The sequence below is a fragment of the Ylistrum balloti genome, unplaced genomic scaffold, assembly GCF_031769215.1.
Source record: "Ylistrum balloti isolate Yb309-2 unplaced genomic scaffold, AGI_CSIRO_Ybal_v1 Utg371636, whole genome shotgun sequence".
In the NCBI taxonomy this organism is placed as follows: domain Eukaryota; kingdom Metazoa; phylum Mollusca; class Bivalvia; order Pectinida; family Pectinidae; genus Ylistrum; species Ylistrum balloti.
The window spans coordinates 37158-61717 of NW_026782833.1; the positions used below are offsets into that span (position 1 = coordinate 37158).

General features: G+C 33.0%; 2 protein-coding genes across 2 annotated transcripts; one reads left to right on the forward strand and one right to left on the reverse strand.

Annotated features, from left to right (window-relative positions):
- Nucleotides 1-491: 491 nt before the first annotated feature.
- LOC132563194 (uncharacterized) lies at nucleotides 492-2458 on the reverse strand. The gene is made up of 2 exons (XM_060227945.1): nucleotides 1962-2458; nucleotides 492-1238 (listed from the first exon to the last, which is right to left on the reverse strand). Exons 1-2 carry the CDS (start codon nucleotides 2452-2454, stop codon nucleotides 922-924), a joined length of 810 nt encoding a protein of 269 aa, XP_060083928.1. The 5' UTR covers nucleotides 2455-2458; the 3' UTR covers nucleotides 492-921.
- Nucleotides 2459-16993: 14535 nt separating this feature from the next.
- LOC132563197 (C-type lectin domain family 4 member E-like) lies at nucleotides 16994-20301 on the forward strand. The gene is made up of 3 exons (XM_060227949.1): nucleotides 16994-17039; nucleotides 17278-17541; nucleotides 20060-20301. Exons 1-3 carry the CDS (start codon nucleotides 16994-16996, stop codon nucleotides 20299-20301), a joined length of 552 nt encoding a protein of 183 aa, XP_060083932.1.
- Nucleotides 20302-24560: the final 4259 nt, after the last annotated feature.

A 24560-nucleotide genomic window follows, 5' to 3' on the forward strand; every position in this document is an offset into this window, starting at 1 on the left:
AAGTCACAGTTTCAAATTTCTAACAATCAGTAGAATAGAAATAAAAATGACTTTTATCTGTTTACAGAGAATTTTGACAATCTCTTAGATTTTACTTTGAATGCTGTTTCTGAATTTGATCATGAGAAATTCCAATTCGAAACCGCTTTTTTTCACAAAGGTAAGAGGTTTTATTGGTAATCAAGAATGAATTTTTGTATCAATTTTCTTAAATAATTTCTTGTGATCAACAATACATTCAATATCAAAACGTATCAATACTTTATCAATTCAAACAGAAAGATAACTGTAAATGAACATGCATGTACATATGCACATACCGATGAAGCTTGGGAATAATTGCAGTTTTTCCGATGAATGATGTACACTGGTAACCTTAGAAATACCTGTTGATGGTAAATCTTAACTTTCAAATTAAAGCTACCATAGTTACTTAATGGCAAATTCTAAACAAACACATAACAAATTCTGAAAATGATATAGAAACACAATACTAAACTAAAAAAAAAAAAAAAAAAATGCAAATGTTTACATTGACCTAAATTACAAGTAAAAAGTATCATAATTTCATAGTTTTGTAAAGTCTACTTTAAGTAATTTGCTCTAAAAACTTCTCACAATCTTTAGGTCTCAGTAATGCTGCACATGTATGCTAATTATCCCAACAATAAATAATATGTCGAATATACATGCAATTACACATTAACACTTTCCTATACAACCATGGCATCTTTCAGACATATAAAAACGTAATTATCTCATTTTAACACATAGTATACAAAATCATTATATACACACTTTTTACATCGCATTTAAATATATATACACTGCTGTATTGCTGTCCACCTCACAACCAAACATTCTAGAGATCTTGACTTGCAGTCGGATTTCTCATCATACAGTTTTTGATATTTCAGAGACCTAGACATCCCCATCAGGTGTCTCTGGAATTGTCTGTAGGTGACCCCTAATCACAGATGATCTTGACCCATCACTATTATCAGACTCAAACACATCATCAACATATTCATTCAGAAGTCTTCTCTGTGGACGATAGTTATTGCGTCGTGGAAGTCGGGAGTACCGATCAGGTCCACGATGTGAGGTATTTTGAGACATGCTTTCTAGGAGAGGGGACGCGGGAGAACCATTAGAGATTTGGTTAAATTCTTCCAGAGATGATGGGACATAGCCAGAAGGACGTCGATGTATTACAACATATTCCCCTTCCATTTCACCTGTAAATAAACATATAAATGTATTGTCAAAATTGCATGATTGAAAAAAAAAAAAAAAAAACAATCAAGTTGTCCAATCTGACAGAGACTACTTTAAGCTGTATGTACAAATAATCACTTTTTGAACAGAATAAAAAAAACTATGGTGTCTTATCAAGTTATTTCACTGAGCAATTTGTTTATTTTTCATTTGTTTTGATAATGACCACAGCAAAACTAAAGTTAGCCATTTACATGTTCTGCAAATGTAAATCTTTTAAAGGAATAGTTTTTTATGCTTAATATTAATAATCATAAACACTGGAATTTATGAAAGACTTATGTCAATAATAGTAATACCTATATAGGAAGATTTGATCAATGATATATATATTTGAATAATTTGATTAGTCCTAAATACTGTTTGGTATTGACCTAATGACCCAATAATACCCCTGACCAAAATCATTTAATAGTGAATTCCATATTCATTTATTTTTTCACTATTATTGTGAATATTATTGTTTAGGTATTTTCCTATATGTTATAAGTAAAGACTTGCTACTTACTCTCCCCATCACAGAAACAAAAAATGAATAAGATTTGTGTCCTTGGCCAAACAGAACTTTAAAATTTACAATATTTTTTCTACCAATTAACCATTCCAAGGATGAGTGGGTCAAAATTAATGCCAAACAAATTTAAAGTACATTTTAAGGATCACTCTAGTAATTAAATGATCACCTCTTTCTGAAGACGAAGGCTGCCTTGTCTTTGCCTGACGATACTTGAGAAATCTGGCATAGGTCACAAAAACAATGACCGTAGCTACGACAACCAGTAAACATAACACTCCAATCAGGGAGAAGGCCAACTGACGCCAGTGTTCCATGTCACTTTTTTCCACAAGGTCATACTTGTGCAGTGTTTTATTATTTTTGTATGTAGGATCTTCAGACAACACATGCTGTGATCTTTGTGATCCCTGGAAAGAAAAGCCTACAAATGGTCCACATTTAGTGTCGCTCTTTGGACCACATAATTTAATGACAATTAAATCTGGAGGACATTCAGTACAGGTGACACAGTTTTCATCAGCAGTCATGAAATGATTTCCGCTGCATTCCACTGGAGGTCCTATTTCTGGTTCCTTGACCCTCTGTCCCACTACTAGCGAAGAGTCTAGGAAGCCCAGGAGTAGGGCCAGCAAGACAGCCATTTTACATACACTCTTCATTTGTAGTTCTAATGAATAAAAACAAAAACATTGTTTATATAAAATCATCTTAATATTATTTTTGTGTCTGATAAATAACTCTTTCTCAGAGATAATGAACTAGTGACACGTCCTACTCTAGCTAGGGAAATTCCCATTGCTTTGGCTAGTAAGTTGGACTGAACAGTAAACTTCAAGACAAACCCCCTTTTCACAAATTCTATGACCCTGCAGACAATAACAAGGAGGTTTCGATTTCCAAAGAAGCATCACAATGTCCAATTGCTTCCACAGCTACTTGTGGACTCGATTTCAATAGCATTTAAAAATAACAAACCACAAACTGGAAAATCTAGTGTGCGGTTTGTCATTTTTAAGGGCTATTTAAATCGAGTCCACAAGTACCTGTGATTGGTTCATTGGCCCCATGTTATATGTTTACATCAATATATATAGTACAAATCGCTGCTTATATGTAAACATTAAAGAATCAACAATGCAAATACAGTTGATGAGCGTATCGTTACTTATGACACAATGAGATACAAATAGTCATGATCTCCGGGCTTTCCTGTAGGACTAAATAACTGCAAATGGGGTGTTCAGGTAGTGGTAATTTATATTTACAGGGATTCTATCATCCGATCAAGTTCTGTAACTAATAATCAACGAAAATGGCGTACTTCCCATGTAATATTTTACCTGTGGTAACCGCATGTTTGTCAATCGTTTCCTACATAGCGAAGACCAACTTCGAATGAACTCAAGACAACCGGAAATTGTAGTCACGTGGTAGGTAATTTCTAAGCTCCAAAACACACAGGGAGTTTTGCCAACCAAAAATCCGGTAACCAGCCGATACAGAGTAGTTCTGAAATTGTCATGTATCGTTACAATGGTTGAGTAATATTGTAATTATTCTAGGAAGGGTCAGTCATTTTTACCAATAATTATTTCTATGGCAGACAGGGCTATTTTTGAAATACCTATTATTTTTCAGAGATTTTTAGTAAAATCTATTCGAATTATATTGTTAAACGTACTTGTAATGAAACAGTTCTGTTTGAATTTGTCTGAACATCAGATCAGACAACTGATTTCCCAGTTGGTTCCCCGTTTTTAATCAAACTTTATTCATATCATTATACAGATAATGTAAAAAAAATCTTAACGTGATATATCAATCTATCCGGTTTCTGACTTGGTCATAATTATCAATCATGGCTCGTCATTATATTGAACATTTGGCACTTTTACGTATACAGAAGGAGAGGATTGTAAAAGTTTGTTTTAATGAAAACTCTTGTATGCCCTCTCCTTCCCTACAATACTGTCCCATTACAGGCAACGCTGTCCCTCCCCTACAACGATACCCAATTAACATTCAAAGTTGTTCTTGCCTAACAACGATGACCCATTACCTTCAACAGTTGTTCCTTCCTAATAATGATGCCCCATTACCTTCAAAAGTTGTTACTTTTTAACAATGATGCCCCATTACCTTCAACAGCTGTTCCTTCCTAACGATGATGCACCATTACCTTCAAAAAAGATCCTTTCTAACAAAGATGACCCATTACCTTCAAAATAGATCCTTCCTAACAATGATGACCCATTACCTTCAAAACAGATCCTTTCTAACAATGATGACCCATTACCTTCAAAAGTTGTTCCTTCGTAACAATGATGCCCCATTACCTTCAACAGTTGTTCCTTCCTATCAATGATGCCCCATTACCTTCAAAAGTTGTTACTTTTTAACAATTATGCCCAATTACCTTCAAACGTTTTTTCTTTCCTAAATAGATGTCTCCATTACCTACAAAGCTGTCCCTTTTCCTACCATCACCTTTCATGGCTGGCTCTCCCTTACAATGATTGCTTTCCCCTACAAAGCTGCCCCTCTCCCTATAAGGTTGTAATACTGCCCCTCCACTACTTATCCCCCTCCCTTTCCCTTTAATGTTGCCAATCCACCTACACTTTCCACATCCCATACCTTGACGTCGAATGCTGTTTGTGTATATCAGGAGAGAGGATAAATGATACAATTTTGGATATTTTGTCCTATCTAAATAGGACATATTGGAAAACGAATGCTTTACAAGAAGAAGCTTTAATAGATATTGTTTATATGTTATTATATATGGTTAATGGAAATTGAAAGAAAGACGGATAGAAAAAAGAATAAAAGAGTACCTAGATATACAGATTAATAGTTTATTTTTCCTAACATTACTTCAACCCTAATCCCGTGTCTTCTACTCTAACTAGTTCGCCCAGCCATATGGGTTATGCATCGTCGTAAATGAAATGGAACCCTATGGCCACGGAACTCAATGGCTATTGAGATACTGTACTACTGTAGCCCAATAACTAAATATATTTCGCAATTTTATTTTGTTAGATCAATTTAGAGGTTTTAGTTTAAATAAATCTAATTGCAACAAAAGACAACAGGGTTGGACAAAAGTTATTGTAACTTACTTATGACCTTTCCATAACAAATAAATATACACAAATACAATTTTGTCACGCAATAGCCATTCGTTAGGTAGGTACTTTATATATATATATTTATATATATATATGCACGTTTTTAAATTAAGAGGTATGAATCATAGTGAAAGGGATGATCATAGGGAGGGTGACATAAACATGTGATTTTACATAAAATTTGCATTGACAGGGTTTCCTCAGAGCGCACGTGATTTTCCTAGTCCCGTTGTCGTAAGTAATATACCTTATCCACCCACATTGCCTACTGCTTTTCTAATGTCACATCACATCCCGATGTGCCTTTCTCCTGTATCGCTCCACATCCTTTCAAAGAATTCCGGTTTTCAGTACTTAGCCGATCAGATTGGGGAAAAGTGAACACGATAAAAGAAATGGAACACATGAATGAAGTTCACAAAGATCGTTGGTGTTCGAAAGAAAGATTGGAGAATGTAGGGGGAAGGGAAAGACAGAAGTAGCCAAAGTACGCGTCATGGCCATTCGACAGTGCTGCTGTTTAAACCTTTTTAGAACTAAGAATGAATTGTTGTACAGACCTACAAATTTGATTGTTTTGAGTTGCAATCTACATTAATGTCCCCAAAGAGGAGGTGTTTTACAGTAATTTCGTTATACCAGAGATTGAAACATTACGATACGGAAATGGACAAAGTTTATGCAGTGTAGTAAGAAATGGGACGAGTCTTCTGGTTCGTGGACAAATAGAATTGTCTCGAAGATGGGCTTTACAAAGGTCATAATTAAATGGGCTACTGCGGTTTCGTAATTGACAATGTAAAATATTTACTTTTTAAAAACCTCATTCAAGAAAGCACACAATTTTGGGATAAAAGACGAGTTTTGAATTGTCTGATGGATTCTGATGACTTTGGTTTCTAGTGGTAAATTATTCCAGCAGTGTGCAGTACTGGGTATGAAGAATGATTATGTAATTTGCAGTCTGTAGTGTGGGGTTTGAATGTTATTCCTGTTTCTAAGGCTGTATGTATAGTGTCGATTTGGTTATTTAGGTCAGAAACAGATTGAAATAAGTTATTTAGAATGTTAGATTTTATAAAGTCGTCTGTGGTTAGATGGTTATTAGTAGAGTTTAGTAAGGGAGGAATAGCAGTAGAAGGGTTCCCTTTTGGGTTAGCTTGGCTGTCATTGATAAGTCCATTTACATGTGCGTAGACGTGTTATGGCGTGTTTAAGCATGTAATTGACCTTCTCATCGGCATGTTTAAAGTTAGTTTCAGAGATTGGTGGTTAAACTCTGATGAAATGTCTTCTTATTCTGTTTCTACGTGTGAATTATTTTCTTATATCTCCATTCATCCATGATTTGTCATTTTTATTTACAGTTATATTTTTTTCTCGGAATGTGTCTTACCAAAATAGAAAGTTTATCGATGAACAATTGAAATTGTTCGCTTAGATCCTCCACACAAGAAAACAAATCTGGCCACTTTACCTTTCCGAACTCTGTTTTAAGATTTAAAATAGCTACTGTATTATTTAATAAAATATTTCTCTTAAAAACTTTTTGTAGGCAGGTTGATAATGACACAATAATAGCCCTGTGATAGCTTATAGTTTCTAAAACCAGTACAACAATGGATGCTTTGGAGGATATATTATTACTGATGTAAAAAGGGTCAATAAGGGATTGTTTAGTGTTCGTCACTCTAGTTGACCTTGTGATCAGGTTAGTTAGATTGTATGGCTGAGTGAGAAAGCTAAGATCGTTGTTGTTTCTTGTCAGTAAGTCTATGTTAATATCTCCTGTCAGTATTACATGATGGCTGTAGTCAAACGCTATGTCAAATGAGTGTTACAGTCGAATCCAGATTCCAGAGTTAGTATTTTGCCAAGGTGGTTGGTATAGTACACATAAAAGATAATTCTTAATATCAATAGAAAATTCAATCCAATTTCGTCATTTGGTGATTCAATTTCCAGTCTGCAAGAAATTTTTATGATTTTATGATTTAATGATTGAAACACTGAGATTTAAAGACATTTGTTCCTTTAATTATCAACTGGATAAAAACATTTCAAAACAACACTAAATCTGCGGATAGTATACGTGGTAATCTCTTTGCTTTTTGGTATTGAGTGGACCCTAATCCACCTTAATAATTCTAATTCTATTATATGCAGAAATTCTTTCCATTATGCTACAAAATAATAACTTTATAAAAGGTATAAATGTATTAGGAAAAGAAATTCTAATGTCTCAGTATACTGATGAGACCTCAATTATCCTTGATGGTACTCAAACTTCTTTATCTGCAACTCTTACAGCTCTTTCACATTTTGCAGCAATCTCAGGATAAAACTTGAATCACTCCAAGACCTAGGTAATTTGGATAGGTAGCATAAAATATAGTAACGAAAGTCTAGAGACTCAATGTGATATACAGTGGGGAAATACTAATTTTAACTTATTAGGTATTGACTATAATGTTGACTTACACAGAATAACTAAAATTAGCTTGTACAGAAAATATTAAAATATTTTTTTTATTTAATCATGGAGTAAAAAAATTCTCACACTTATAGGCAAAATAATTGTGTAAAAAACGTTACTTATCTCTCAATTAAATCATTTATTTATAGCCTTTCTTAATCCAGATCACAACTACATTAAAACTATTGATACTCTACTATATGAATTCCTATGGAAAGGAAAATCTGATAGAATTAAAAGAGAAGTGATTATCAAGAGTCATAAAGAAGGAGGATTGAAAATGATAGACCTTAAAGTTATCATTACTGCTTTAAACATAACACAGGTAAGACGACTATATAAAGATACGGGCAATTGGACTTTTGTAATTGATTCTTGATTAAACGGATTACATTTAGCCAATCGTTTTTAACGGTTTTGGAAGGATGTAATTAAAGCGTGGATGAATACTATTATTGCATAGAATATACATAATTCAACATTATTGAAAACCCCTTCTGGTGTAATTCAGAAATAAAAAAAGGTGGCCAATCAGTTTTCATTAAGCGGCGTGTTGAGAAAGGCATCTATTTTGTTTATAACGTTCTTACATCTTATGGTAATTTTCTTCGTTTTGAGGAATTCAGAGAAAAATATAAGGTAAATATAGACTTTCTGTCATTTTGTGGCCTCAAAAGTTCAATAAAAACATTGTTACTGAAAAACTATGTTCTTCCATTACCACATCTCCAAATAAATCTTCCAAGTATATTTATAAACTTAAAATTATTGTTAAAATGTCCTTAGGGGGTGGAGGACATGTATATTGTCCTAACTAGAAATAAAAGTAAGCCAACAGCTCAAAGGAAATTGGAAAGAATATTTGATGTAAATGGCAGCGAGTGGGAAAAAGTCTATAAAAGTCATTTTCTGCCAACATCGGATACAAAATTACAATTACTGCCTAGGCAATGCAAAGGTGGAACTGGAGGGGTTGCTGGTATTTTTATTTTGTTTTGTTTTTGTTTTTTTTGTCATTTATGAATATATATTAATACTTAGGGCCCAAGTCAATAATGACATTTAGCTCTAAAGTAATTTTATCAATATTAACACAAATTTACTGATTTCATAACTAATTTTCAGTTGTAGAAGATTAAGTACTACTGTATTATACACAGTTGGATTAAAAAATAAATAAATAAATACAAACATGAAAGTATAGAGCATATAAGAAACTATAGTATAAAGTATTTGTTATGATATTTGTAATGTATATGTTAGACTGTATTGTTTTGTCTTGTCAACCTTGATGGGAGTCCTGCCACATCAAGGGTATATATAACAGGTCATTTATGTTAATAATAAAAAAAGTCTGCGTTTTGGAAGAATGTCGTTAGAATAAATCATGGCACCGTCACCAAATGCGTTCCTGTCTTTTCTAAATATTGTCAGAAAGTTCGTAAGAGAAAGATCAGAATCAGGGTATGACGGATCAAGATGTGTTTCCGTTAAGCATTATATATTTATCTCGTAATTAAACACTCCAAAGAAAATCAATTCTATTTCTAACACTATAAATGTATACAAAAATTACACAGCACCGTAAAGGTAGAAGATAGCATTATAGTAATGTGCTTACGTGGGTAATAAATAGAAAAAGAATAATCAGACAGCAAATATGCATTGATGAGAGAAGTAAGAAAACTTGTCAAATATATTCTGTATGTAAAAGTCTTCTTTGAAGTGACTTAAGTTCCGTTGAATCAATCGATCGATTGTAACCAAGACAAATTGATGATGGCATTGATGATAAGTAAAAATTTGCTTCACCTACGTCTTCTGGGATCAATAAGACGATATCCTCATACATATTGAATATACTTTGAAAACTAATTCTACATTACAGTCTCTTATCCTACACAAAAATGTTTGACGGAAGTCAGAGCAGATTTGGTAAAAAACAGCACAGGTCTGTTTGATCTGATTTAACAAGAGTACAGGTAACAAACGAATGTACATAGTGATAACTTTTACAAGTGAAGTGTGATTACAAGAAAATGAATTCAATTTCTTATTGAAATTGTAAGATGAAAATAGATAATAGAGACACCACTGTATCACGAGATGATTTAATAAAGCAGTAAGATAAAATCGATATCTTTTAATGTGTGATGATGAAGATGAATAAAAACATGATTATTTTATTTACAGAAATTACCATGGCAATCGTTCTGTCGGAAACCTACACACATCACATGATCAACAGACTAAGCATTGTTTTATACCCTACAGTCTTATGATAAGTAGTCCTTTGCAAAAGTAAGGTCAAAATATGAACTGTTTGTAACATTCAAAATGACAAGGCTAAACCCAATAAATAAAATTATCTTTCTGTAATTTAGGGATTTTGTTTCTAAGATAATCCCTAAATTACAGAAAGATAATAATGAAGTTATTACTAAACAAGAGGATATCGTACTGGAATTTTGCTTATTTTACAAAAATCTCTATAACAATGATGATACAGCACACATTCTAAATACTAACTTAACTGATTATCTAAATAATTATAGCATACTTTAGCTTTCAAAATATGAATCTGCTAATCTTGAAGGAGAAATTACCCTTAAAGAAGCTGGAAATACTTTAAAAGCAATGAAAAAAAGAGTCCAGACTCAGATGGATTTACTACTGAATTTTAAAAATGTTTTTGGGGGAAACTTGATTAGATCAATTAACTTTGGCTATCGCACAGGACAACTCTCCATTACACAACGGCTAGGGATAAGAACTTGTATTCCCTAACCTGACAAGCCCAGACATTTTATAAAAAAATTGGAGACCGATTTCACTTTTGAATAATGCATACAATATAGCCTCCAGCTCTATTGCAAATAGAATATATATAACTGTGTTAAATAAATTAATTGCGACCAAACTGGCTTTATTTCGGGTAGGTACATAGGTATTAATACAAGATTTATATATATTTGATGCATTTTAGTGAAGAGAACGATATTCCTTGCATGTTACTCATGGTCAACTTCGAAAAAGCATTCGATTCTGTGTTTTGGGTTTTTATTGAAAATGATTAACGTCGTTATGGATTTGGAAGTAGTATTATTAAATGGTTCAAAACCTTACATAACAATGTTCAATCAACCATTAATCAAGGACAATGAAATAGTTATAATTATCAAACAGTATATCTATAAAATGAGGTGCTTTCACAACTCTCTCTATATATATGCACCTATAAACACAATAAAAGACAATAACTCAATCCACAAATACATCCTAAATAATAAAGGGGACGAAGAAAAACACAAATTCGACAAAAATTGGGGAAATTAATTAATCTGTAAATATATATTATTTATCTCACTCTTACTACACAATACATAAAAAAAATATACATCGTATACTTATATACTCAATTCTTTTCACTCTATGATGTCCCTGATATTACCGAAAGATATTTAAATATGATATGAAGGTTTATTCTGTAATTAACCAATAGTTAAATTATCTTGCACCATAGATAATCTACCCCGTGACCCCCACCCCGTCTCCCCCTCCTTTTCTACTCTCCTCCTTGTCCACTCTATATTCTAAAGTATAATTGCGAGAATGTGTGTGAATGCGTTTGTGTACCTCCATGCATGTGCAAGTGTGTGTGAGTGTAGGTGTTTGTGCATGTGTACAATAAAATTATATACCAAAATATAGACTCGTTATCTTAAATGCGTTAATCCATATCAGAGCACTTGCACATCAAGAACCTTACATAGACGTATATGCTATAACTGTCTGATAAACCAACACAAAGAGGCAGTAAAACTAATTTGAATAGCCTGTAATCTTTACCTATTGGTTTCATAGGATATTGAATATCGTGATGGTGTACACTCAAATTTTATATTGCTGTTGTAGATTGTCAACGATCAGGATACACGTTCGTCGAAGACGGGAATCTTTGCATCAATGTAGTAGAGAAAAAAATGATATGGGATAACGCCAAACAGACTTGTGAACAGGAAGATGGAAGATTACTCGTGCTGACCTCGCCGACAAAGATTAACGGAGCATTGAAATATTTAACAAGTATGCAATAAGTCGATAGAAAATATACGAAATCAGATATCGATAATATTTCGTTAACCGTTCCCTCTAGAACCTTTGGTCATACATATGGAGATAGGTACCCAAATGCAACGTAACAAAAGCAAGAGCAGGTTGGATCGATAAAGGCACAACGTCCACAGGAACAATCATTAAATTTAACCTTAAATGTAAATTCTGCCAATTTCAGTTTCCGTTTTTCGAATTTTCCATAATTTGAAATTGCAGATGGTAGACACTGTTGGTGAACGTCTAGTCCTCGAAGTTTCACATAATCATCTTGCTACGTTTTCATTAACTTAAATGATGGCACGGTCGGTTCAAAATCTAAGTCAAGATGTTGGAAAATAGCCTAACAATGGAGATAAGCAGATCGATGAAGAATATAGGGAATTTTACGGACGCCATAATGATCTCATTCGGAAACATTCTACTTCTTTTTGAGACGTATTTTTCTACGTGTTCAATGCCGTGGTGTTTGAACACTGACGTGATTTCGAATTTAAAAAAATAGTTTGCATTCGCAAATGGTACTTCAAGCTTTAAGATAAAAATATAAAATTGAAGTACCTCATTAATGTAAAGAAGTTGATGAAAAAAGCGACCCCTTTTAAACACATTTTGTTTCGATTATAATGTTGATGAAGGGAAGTGAATATCATGGCGGATACAGGACTATTGGTCTCTTGTAAAGATTTTGTCAGGGATGAAAGGACCTAATATCATTTTAAATTGGGGTTCCTGTGAAGATTTCAGGTGTAGAAATTAAAAAAATATATAACATGATATGATATAATTATAAAAAATATAGATTAAAAATATTTTTTCTCGTAGTCTATAATAAAGTTCTGAGGCATCAATAGAGTCAAATGTTCTGTGTTTTGTCCAAGAGATGACATGCTTGAAGGAAGTGTAGTTATGTAATTTCAAACTGGACATTATCAATTGTTTTGTGGTTATCATATTGTTAATCCTTAATCTCAATTACTATGTTTCTCGTATAATAGGTAAGAACAGATGGTATTTCTACATTGGTCTGACGGATGCTGTGATGGAAGGACAATGGAAATGGATTGATGGTACTCCATTTGAGACACAAATGTGGTCAAAAGTATCCTTTAATGACTACGATGGGAAACATCCTGAAATGCACAGTGCAGATTGTGCACTACTCGGTGCGCCTGATAAATTGTTTGATGGAAATTGCAATGGTCCTCGTCAATTTATTTGCGAGAGACCTCAGCTTGTGTAGATTACAATGGACATTTCTTCATGTATCATTAGGACATGGATATCAACATGACAGGTGTCATTAGCGAAAAGTCCAGTAATTGATAGAAATGCGTTAGAAATATCGGAAATATACACAAAGAGAAGTAGTCCTAAAGCTGAGCCTTGAGGAACTTCGGCTTTGATAGATATAATATTTTTAGTACGACTGACTGACGTCTATCACTTAAGTAGTTTTTAATCAAATTAAAAAGTTCCCCTTCTATTTCGTAGTTTTCTAACTTAATTATTAAACCTTTATGCCAGGTGCGATCGAAAGCTTTGGAAAAGTCACAGAAAACAAGAGCTATATAATTTCGATCTTCTAGTGCTGTTAGTATGCTATAATATAGCTCAAATAGTTGGTGAGTTGTAGAGTGATTAGGCAGAAAGCCAGATGTAAATCATATAGAAGTTTGTTGTCGGAGAAGTAGTTGTAAATGTGTTTATGAATTATTCGTTAAAAAAGTTTGCCAACGCACCTCAGAAAGGAAATAGGTCTGTAATTATTTGCTAATTCGGGTTCCCCTTTTTTGAAAATAGGTGTTATATGGGCTAGTTTCCATCGATCAGGAAAAACACAAGGCACAAGGATTCCTTGATAGAAATGTTAGAGGTTTCGATATTTCACTGAATGTAATTTTCAACAATTTATGACCGATGCCATGAGGACCAGCGGTTTTATGAGTGTCTAAATTATCAATTGTATCTTTAACCTCTTGTTCATTTATTACAACTTCAGAAAGGGATTTGTCTATTTGGTAGTAAAAATAAGGTATATTGTCGATTTGGTTATTTAGGTCAGAAACAGATTGAAATAAGTTATTTAGAATGTTAGATTTTATAAAGTCGTCTGTGGTTAGATGGTTATTAGTAGAGTTTAGTAAGGGAGGAATAGCAGTAGAAGGGTTCCCTTTTAAGGGCATGCGCACCAGTTTCCATTATACTTTTGGGTTAGCTTGGCTGTCATTGATAAGTCCATTTACATGTGCGTAGAAATGTGTTATGGCATGTTTAAAGTTAGTTTCAGAGATTGGTGATTAAACTGTGATGAAATGTCTTCTTATTCTGTTTTTACGTGTGAATTATTTTCTTATATCTCCATTCATCCATGATTTGTCATATCTATTTACAGTTATATTTTTTTCTCGGAATGTGTTTTTCCAAAATAGAAAGTTTATCGGTAAACAATTAAAATTGTTCGCTTAGATCCTCCACACAAGAAAACAAATCTGGCCACTTTACCTTTCCGAACTCTGTTTTAAGATTTGAAATAGCTACTGTATTATTTAATCAAATATTTCTCTTAAAAAACTTTTTGTAGGCAGGTTGATAATGACACAATAATAGCCCTGTGATAGCTTATAGTTTCTAAAACTAGTACAACAATGGATGCTTTGGAGGATATATTATTACTGATGTAAAAAGGGTCAATAAGGGATTGTTTAGTGTTCGTCACTCTAGTTGACCTTGTGATCAGGTTAGTTAGATTGTATGGCTGAGTGAGAAAGCTAAGATCGTTGTTGTTTCTTGTCAGTAAGTCTATGTTATTATCTCCTGTCAGTATTACATGATGGCTGTAGTCAAACGCTATGTCAAATGAGTGTTACAGTCGAATCCAGATTCCAGAGTTAGTATTTTGCCAAGGTGGTTGGTAAAGTACACATAAAACATATTTCTTAATATCAATAGAAAATTCAATCTAATTTCGTCAATGGGTGATTCAATTTCAAGTCTGCAAGAAGTTTGTATGTTTTTATTAATAAAACACTGAGATTAAAAAAAAAATGTTCCTTTAATTATCAACTGGATAAAAACATTTCAAAACAACACTAAATCTGCGGATAGCATACGTGGTAATCTCTTTGACTTTTTGGTATTGAGCGATGATACCGGCAAGGGGACCCCATTCCACCTTAATAATTCTAATTCTATTATGTGCAGAAATTCTTTCCATTATGCTACAAAATAATAACAGTATAAAAGGTATAAATGTATTAGGAAAAGAAATTCTAATGTCTCAGTATACTGATGAGACCTCAATTATCCTTGATGGTACTCAAACTTCTTTATCTGCAACTCTTACAGCTCTTTCACATTTTGCAGCAATCTCAGGATAAAACTTGAATTACTCCAAGACCTAGGTAATTTGGATAGGAAGCATAAAATATAGTAACGAAAGTCTAGGGACACAATGTGATATACAGTGGGGAAATACTAATTTTAACTTATTAGGTATTGACTATAATGTTGACGTACACAGATTAACTAAAATTAGCTTGGGCAGAAAATATCAAAATATTCTTTTTTTATTTAATCTTGGAGTAAAAAAATTCTCACACCTATAGGCAAAATAATTGTGTAAAAAAACGTTACTTATCTCTCAATTAAATCATTTATTTATAGCCTTTCCTAATCAAGATCACAACTACATTAAAACTATTGATACTCTACTATATGAATTACTATGGAAAGGAAAACCTGATAGAATTAAAAGAGAAGTGATTATCAAGAGTCATAAAGAAGGAGGATTGAAAATGATAGACCTTAAAGTTATCATTACTGCTTTAAACATAACACGGGTAAGACGACTATATAAAGATACGGGCAATTGGACTTTTGTAATTGATTCTTGATTAAACGGATTACATTTAGCCAATCGTTTTTAACGGTTTTGGAAGGATGTAATTAAAGCGTGGATGAATACTATTATTGCATAGAATATATATAATTCAACATTATTGAAAACCCCTTCTGGTGTAATTCAGAAATAAAAATAGGTGGTCAATCAGTTTTCAATAAGCGGCGTGTTGAGAAAGGCATCTATTTTGTTTATAACGTTTTTACATCTTATGGTAATTTTCTTCGTTTTGAGGAATTCAGAGAAAAATATAAGGTAAATATAGACTTTCTGTCATTTTGTGGCCTCAAAAGTTCAATAAAGAAATTGTTACTGAAAAACTATGTTCTTCCATTACCACATCTCCAAATAAATCTTCCAAGTATATTTATAAACTTAAAATTATTGTTAAAATGTCCTAAGGGGATGGAGGACATGTATATTGTCCTAACTAGAAATAAAAGTAAGCCAACAGCTCAAAGGAAATTGGAAAGAATATTTGATGTAAATGGCAGCGAGTGGGAAAAAGTCTATAAAAGTCATTTTCTGCCAACATCGGATACAAAATTACAATTACTGCCTAGGCAATGCAAAGCTTGAACTGGAGGGGTTGCTGGTATTTTTATTTTGTTTTGTTTTTGTTTTTGTTTTTTTTTTGTCATTTATGAATATATATTAATACTTAGGGCCCAAGTCAATAATGACATTTAGCTCTAAAGTAATTTTATCAATATTAACACAAATTTACTGATTTCATAACTAATTTTCAGTTGTAGAAGATTAAGTACTACTGTATTATACACAGTTGGATTAAAAAATAAATAAATAAATACAAACATGAAAGTATAGAGCATATAAGAAACTATAGTATAAAGTATACATAGTGAATGAAGATAAAAGTTATATTGTGTACATCTCATTTGTTATGATATTTGTAATGTATATGTTAGACTATTGTTTTGTCTTGTCAACCTTGATGGGAGTCCTGGCACATCAAGGGTATATATAACAGGTCATTTATGTTAATAATAAAAAAAGTCTGCGTTTTGGAAGAATGTCGTTAGAATAAAAAGTCATGGCACCGTCACCAAATGCGTTCCTGTCTTTTCTAAATATTGTCAGAAAGTTCGTAAGAGAAAGATCAGAATCAGGGTATGACGGATCAAGATGTGTTTCCGTTAAGCATTATATATTTATCTCGTAATTAAACACTCCTAAGAAAATCAATTCTATTTCTAACACTATGAATGTATACAAAAATTACACAGCACCGTAAAGGTAGAAGATAGCATTATAGTAATGTGCTTACGTGGGTAATAAATAGAAAAATAATCATCAGACAGCAAATATGCATGGATGAGAGAAGTAAGAAAACTTGTCAAATATATTCTGTATGTAAAAGTCTTCTTTGAAGTGACTTAAGTTTCGTTGAATCAATCGATCGATTGTAACCAAGACAAATTGATGATGGCATTGATGATAAGCAGAAATTTGCTTCACCTACGTCTTCTGGGATCAATAAGACGATATCCTCATACATATTGAATATACTTTGAAAACTAATTCTACATTACAGTCTCTTATCCTACACAAAAATGTTTGACGGAAGTCAGAGCAGATTTGGTAAAAAAAACAGCACAGGTCTGTTTGATCTGATTTAACAAGAGTGCAGGTAACAAACGAATGTACGAGTGTACTTTTACAAGTGAAGTGTGATTACAAGAAAATGAATTCAATTTCTTATTGAAATTGTAAGATGAAGATAGATAATAGAGATACCACTGTATCACGAGATGATTTAATAAAGCAGTAAGATAAAATCGATATCTTTAATGTGTGATGATGAAGATGAATAAAAACATGATTATTTTATTTACAGAAATTACCATGGCAATCGTTCTGTCGGAAACCTACACACATCACATGATCAACCACACAAGTCAAACATGTGGAGACCTTCTCTTTTCGAGATCGACGTCATCTTGGACAGAATGTGCCCTAATTTGCCTCCTTCAAATCGTTTGCTATATGTTTGAATTCTCCGAGGTGACTAATGATTGTGACGTGTACACCGGAATCGCCACTTTCAATACTTTACCGTCTCAGTTTGCTGTACCACGTGTGGTGTACAAAGGTGATACAAGTAAGTAATGTATGTTATCTATATCATCTTATCACTAAATGGTCGGTGCTATTCAACTCCTAAGGTATCAATTAATTATTCCAATTGATGATTTAACAGAACACAGATGAATTTAACTTTGAACACGTTTCAATTAGTTGACACAGTTAACATCAACATCACTATGCGAAACGCATGAACACAGACAGCAATGACTTACTATGGAAACGCCCTCCATCTTGGTCCTGCAGAGTCAGTTTTTCATCACGTCTAGTCGGGTTCATTTTCAACATTGATAAAAGACATTATTTCATTTTGAACGTTCCACCATCATTAAATGACTGTAGATGTTCAACAGACTTAGCTTTGTTTTATACTCTACAGTTTTATGATAAGTAGTCCTTTGCAAAAGTAAGGTCAAAATATGAACTGTTTGTAACATTCAAAATGACAAGGCTAAACCCAATAAATAAAGTTATCTTTCTGTAATTTAGGAATTTTGTTTCTAAGATAATCCCTAATTTACAGAAAGATAATAATGAAATTATTACTTAACAAGATGGATTTACTACTGAATTTTAAAAATGTTTTTTGGGGAAACTTGGGGAATTTATAGGTAGATGAATTAACTTTGGCTATCGCACTGGACAACTCTCCATTACACAACGGCTAGGCATAATAACTTGTATTCCCTAACCTGACAAGCCCATACATTTTATCAAAAATTGGAGACCGATTTCACTTTTGAATAATGCATAATTAATAAATTAATTAATCTGTAAATATATATTATTTATCTCACTCTTACTACACAATACATAAAAAAAATATACATCGTATACTTATATACTCAATTCTTTTCACTCTATGATGTCCCTGATATTACCGAAAGATATTTAAATATAATATGAAGGTTTATTCTGTAATTAACCAATAGTTAAATTATCTTGCACCATAGATATTCTACCCCGTGACCCCCCACCCCGTCTCCCCCTCCTTTTCTACTCTCCTCCTTGTCCACTCTATATTCTAAAGTATAATTGTAAGAATGTGTGTGAATGCGTTTGTGTACCTCCATGCATGTGCAAGTGTGTGTGAGTGTAGGTGTTTGTGCATGTGTACAATAAAATTATATACAAAAATACAGACTCGTTATCTTAAATGCGTTAATCCATATCAGAGCACTTGCACATCAAGAACCTTACATAGACATATATGCTATAACTGTCTGATAAACCAACACAAAGAGGCAGTAAAACTAATTTGAATTGCCTGTAATCTTTACCTATTGGTTGCATAGGATATTGAATATCGTGATGGTGTACACTCAAATCTTATATTGCTGTTGTAGATTGTCAACGATCAGGATACACGTTCGTCGAAGACGGGAATCTTTGCATCAATGTAGTAGAGAGAGACATGATTTGGGATAACGCCAAACAGACCTGTGAACAGGAAGATGGAAGATTACTCGTGCTGACCTCGCCGACAAAGATTAAAGGAGTATTGAAATATCTAACAAGTATGCAATAAGTCGATAGAAAATATACGAAATCAGATATCAATAATATTTCGTTAACCGTTCCCTCTAGAACCTTTGGTCATACATATGGAGATAGGTACCCAAATGCAACGTAACAAAAGCAAGAGCAGGTTGGATCGATAAAGGCACAACGTCCGTAGGAACAATCATTAAATTTAACCTTAAATGTAAATTCTGCCAATTTCAGTTTCCGTTTTTCGAATTTTCCATAATTTGAAATTGCAGATGGTAGACACTGTTGGTGAACGTCTAGTCCTCGAAGTTTCACATAATCATCTTGCTACGTTTTCATTAACTTAAATGATGGCACGGTCGGTTCAAAATCTAAGTCAAGATGTTGGAAAATAGCCTAACAATGGAGATAAGCAGATCGATGAAAAATATAGGGAATTTTACGGACGCCATAATCATCTCATTCGGAAACATTCTACTTCTTTTTGAGACGTATTTTTCTACCTGTTCAATGCATTGGTGAATGAACATTAACGTGACTTCTAATTTATCAAAATACTTTGTATTCGCAAATGGTACTTGAAGCTTTAAGATAAAAGTATAAAATCAAAGTACCTTATGAATGTAAAGAAGTTGATGAAAAAGCGACCCCTTTTAAACATATGATGTTTCGATTATAATGTTGATGAAGGGAAGTGAATATCATGTGGCGGATACAGGACTATTGGTCCCCTGTAAAGATTTTGTCAGGGTTGAAAAGACCTAATATCATTTTAAATTGGGGTTCATGTGAAGATTTCAGGTGTAGAAATTAAAAAAATGTATAACATGATATGATATAACTATAAAAAATATAGTTTAAATATATTGTTTCTCGTAGTCTATAATAAAGTTCAATAGAGTCAAATGTTCTGTGTTTTGTCCAAGACATGACATGCTTGAAGGAAGTATAGTTATGTGATTTCACACGGGACAGAATTAATTGTTTTGTGGTTATCATATTGTTAATCCTTAATCTCAATTACTATGTTTCTCGTATAACAGGTATCAACAAAATGTATTTCTACATTGGTCTGACGGATGCTGTGAAGGAAGGACAATGGAAATGGATTGATGGTACTCCATTTGAGAGACAAATGTGGTCAAACGTAGGCTTTAATAACTTCGATGGAAATTACCCTGACATGCACAGTGCAGATTGTGCAGTACTCGGTGTGCCAAATTTGTTTGATGAATATTGCAATGGTGCTCGTAAATTTATTTGCGAGAGACCTCATCTTGTGTAGATTACAATGAAAATTTCTTCTTGTATCATTGGGACATGGATATCAACATGACAGGTAATTGTGAAATATAGTCGAGGTATCGGTCATAACTTATTTCACTATTCAATACCGTTTTCATTATAACTAGTGCCACCAAATATTTCCGTATTTTAGGACGTTATTTATCGTAATTTTTATTTAAAAGTCTGTTGTAGACATATACATACATCAACTATATAGAAGGTGTTGCCTCTATATTGAATTAAATATTAAAATATTGTATCCATAATCTCCAGTGATCATGAGTATTAATGATAAATATACTGACCATTTGGTAAAGTTATACGCAGTATAAAGTAACATTTGATATCAATCTAAAATGCTCTTAGAAAATTCCAAATTCGTTTGAACTGTTAAGAAAATTGGAGGGTAACCAGAAGATTTCTATTTTCATTTCAACTCTCACTGTCATTAAAGATAACACCTATTGATAGATGGCCATGCCTTTCATGCACAGCATTCTGGTATAATGTGACTCCAATATTTGTAAAGTTCAAACAAATAAAGAAAACAGTGACAAATCTGAAGCCACATGAACATGATCCAGACTCTGCCTAGTTGTCTTTATTGGGATAATTATTTAAATCGATACAATAATTTCTTAATTGACATAATATGATATACATTTCTCGTTTCCCAGTAAATCTAAATCTGTAATGTTCTTTTTAGATTTGCTTTAGAGAAATGAATTTTTGAATTGATAAGAAGTGAGTTTTGTTGGCCTGTAGGAATATGGTTGAATGCATTAATCAGAGATTGAAAGAACTTTCAAAGAATGCGACAATTAGAAAAAGTGGGATCAAATGCTCTAACGGAGAGAGGATATTTATCGAGATGTAATGTGAAACACTCCTCATTTCAGCACACGCTTGGATAGGCATCAATTGTCATTTGCACTTAACTTAGTGACATCGATACCTGAAGTACTACAGATATCGTACTCTCATATATATCTTAAAGAGTAACAAGTCCCATCGACAATATTTTAAGATATTATTAAAGATGTACTCATGAATATTTTACATCTATATAACGTCGAAAGCACTGAGCTGTGCAATGAAAACCGTGAAGGTCGCGACAATGTCACTGAAGGATAACTTCACACGATGAGCGAACAGCACTGTTAGAGCATATACCGTAAAATAGAATTAGAAATAGCTTGCATTTTGTAAATCAATGTCGGCCTCTTCGGCTTTCAATCTAATCGCTATACCATCACTTACAGAGTGAAAACGAAGGCAGTTACTCTGGGAGGTCATATGTCGTGTATATATACATATATTTAATCCTAAACTAATGTCACTAGCAAACTAGTATTTTTTGTTTATAAATCTGCATTGGCGCGGTTTTTTTCCTTTGGTTGCCAACAGCCATGTTCATTAAATGTAAAAAATTAACATTTTATTTACAGTTAACAGGCTACAGTGTATTTTACTTTTCACATGTGTATCTCTATAAATATAAGGATTTATGTCCGATCAAAAATTTAGACAGGTGTCATTTAAATAGATACGGCTAACCGATTATACTCGGTAATTCGGAACGAAGCCAGGAAATTTTTAGCCGATACAAGGTGTCGCCAGAATGTTCTACACAAGAAAAGGAAATTTTGGACGAATTAAGAAGGGATGGACTACAAAATATATTCATCACAAACACAATATTTGACTCAACAGTGTTCGAATTATCTATTGTTAATTTACTAAGTTGAAGAAGAGGAAAAATCTTGACCGAACAAAACGTTCCACTCATCCGATGTATTTAAGATTCAAGCGTGTTCGACACTTTTGAATTTTACTGTATATATTTAATGTAAATTGTTGTAAGAGTTTTTCAAGTTTGTATTTCATTATTCGTGAAATCTCAATTCTCTAATATGCTTTTTGATTTATATGATTGATATAATCATTCCATTCGCACCACCACTTAAGGTTAAGCCAAGCTGTTTATCAATATTTACAACTTTAAGTGGTTCATTATATATATATATATACAGTGAAACCTCGCTATTAAGACCACTTTGGGGACTGGACAAAAGTGGTCTTAATAGCGAGGTGGTCTTAATAGTGAGGTGGATCAGATTGACCACAAAGAACCGTAACTCTGTTTAAAATAAAGAGTATATATATCATTAAGTAATGTACATGTATATTATTCAACAATAATAACTAATAATAATAAACTAAAATGAAAAGCATGTAAAAAAGAGAAAATTGCTGAATTGACAGAAGAATAATTGTGTATATATTCCTTAGTTTATATCATAATATACATGTATATTCACTATTGTAAATATTGAATAAAAGGAAACAAACAATCATTTTTAAGTTCAATTGGAATTTAACGTTAATTTTGCAACTATTTCACATAAACTTACGAACACATTTACTCAGTATTTGTAGCAACTTTAATGAAGTCACTATAATGTCTTTCAACGCTTCATTTTTTACATAAATTCGCAAACACATTATCTTTATCAGTGTATCACTCAGTACAACACATTTTTCTTTTTACTTAAAAAAAAAGAGTCCAGTGCACAATATTGCGAAGAGCTACGGATCTGGACAGCCTCCTCTTTCATACGTCGTTTTACCGATCGCGATAGCTCGTTTCGTTGCCGTGGTTTCGTCATTGCTTGATAAGTTCATCGGAGTTTTGTGACAGAGAAAATGTGTCGTAAAATAAACACATACATGTTTTTTATTGTTCAAACGATATCGAGAGTGTAACATTGCTACAAAAACAGTTAAAAACCCTCGACAACGTGTGCACATGCACGTCAAGGAATATCGGCCGAAACAACTACATAATTCACTTTTTGGTATGCAGGGCTTCTAAGGTGTTTAACAGCATACCTACCGATCTATCAATATATAATTAACAAACAATAGATCGCTATTAAAACGTGTCTAGCACGCGGTTTCGGACGGGTAGGCCAAGTTAATCCGATAATGATGTTTACTTCGTTTAACGCCACCTGGTGACAGGGTCGGTAACCCGTGACGAAAACAATGGTTGTGAACGACACACATGTTCGCGGTTCACTGCCCACCAGGTAAACTTTAATCACTGGTCAGACCGTGATCGTAATTGTGAGGTCAATAATCGTTAATTAGTGGTCGTTGGGACTGTAAGAAGTGGTCGTAATACGGAATAGCGGGGTGGTCGTAATACTGAAGCGACCAATACAAAGATATATAGTGGAAAAAAAGGAACTGAAAAAAAGTTCCCGTAATAGAGGGGTGGTCGTAATTTTGAGATGGTCGTTAGGTGAGGTTTCACTGTATATATATATATCGTGATGATTGTAAAAAGACCTGTTTTATTTGGATTCCGTTTTATATTCCATCTCCTCGCCCAATGTTCAATATTGGATAAATCAACAGTCAGGTTATAAGCCAATTAGATAGCGTTATCATCGGTACCTTAGTTTCTTATCAATTGGAAATTTTTAAAACTATATCAGTATATCCATTTAATGGAATTTTGTTGAAATTTATATAAAAGTTATGTCATACCTTGTCAAATGCTTTGCTAAAATCACAAGAAGTAAAATCATTCGGCTGTTGTATTATGAATAGACAAAGTTGATTAACATTAAAAACTGTAGGCATGAGTCCTGTTTGATGTTGAGTAATAATATAGTGACTTGTGAGATAATTGTACAAGTAGTAAACCATATTTTTTCAGTCACTTTGCTAACTTGGTAAGTAATAGATATGGGTCAATAGATACCTCATTCATCAAATATTTGTTGTTATATATAGCACTTGTATTGGCAATATTGGCACTACTTTCCAACTAAGAGGAATAACGTAGCTGTGTATTGTGTTGTTAAACAGTAAAATGAAAGGATGTGTGAAAGAGCGTTCAACATTTCTGTTAATTATTTTATGTACCTTACAGTTAGGCCGAGCTGTTTATTTCCATTCGGTAATAAAGGTCTAACATCTCACTGTGATATTGTTATTTTTTGTGTAGGTTAAGAAAGCTTGCAATTGATATAAGAAAGAGGAGCAAGGTCATCAGAATAGATAGGTATAGAGTAAAAGAAAGCCTTAAGGTATATGGTCTAATAAAGTGGCTATTGCAGAAATAATCTTCATGTTTAAGAGGAGGATTATTTGTGTAAGTCTATAAAAGTAAATGGTTAAAGTACAGGATGAATACATCCAGTCAGGTTCATTAGTAATATGAATACTTGTGAGCTGAGGACAATC

Bases quoted from the DNA above. Each gene is read 5' to 3' on its own strand.
- LOC132563194 (XM_060227945.1), bottom strand. From the start codon at position 2,454: ATGAAGAGTGTATGTAAAATGGCTGTCTTGCTGGCCCTACTCCTGGGC. The intron at 1,239-1,961 runs GTGATCATTTAA...GTTTATTTACAG, and splicing joins GCCTTCGTCTTCAGAAAGAG to GTGAAATGGAAGGGGAATAT.
- LOC132563197 (XM_060227949.1), top strand. From the start codon at position 16,994: ATGTTTGACGGAAGTCAGAGCAGATTTGGTAAAAAAAACAGCACAG. The intron at 17,040-17,277 runs GTCTGTTTGATC...TTTTATTTACAG, and splicing joins TGGTAAAAAAAACAGCACAG to AAATTACCATGGCAATCGTT. The intron at 17,542-20,059 runs GTAAGTAATGTA...CTCGTATAACAG, and splicing joins GGTGTACAAAGGTGATACAA to GTATCAACAAAATGTATTTC.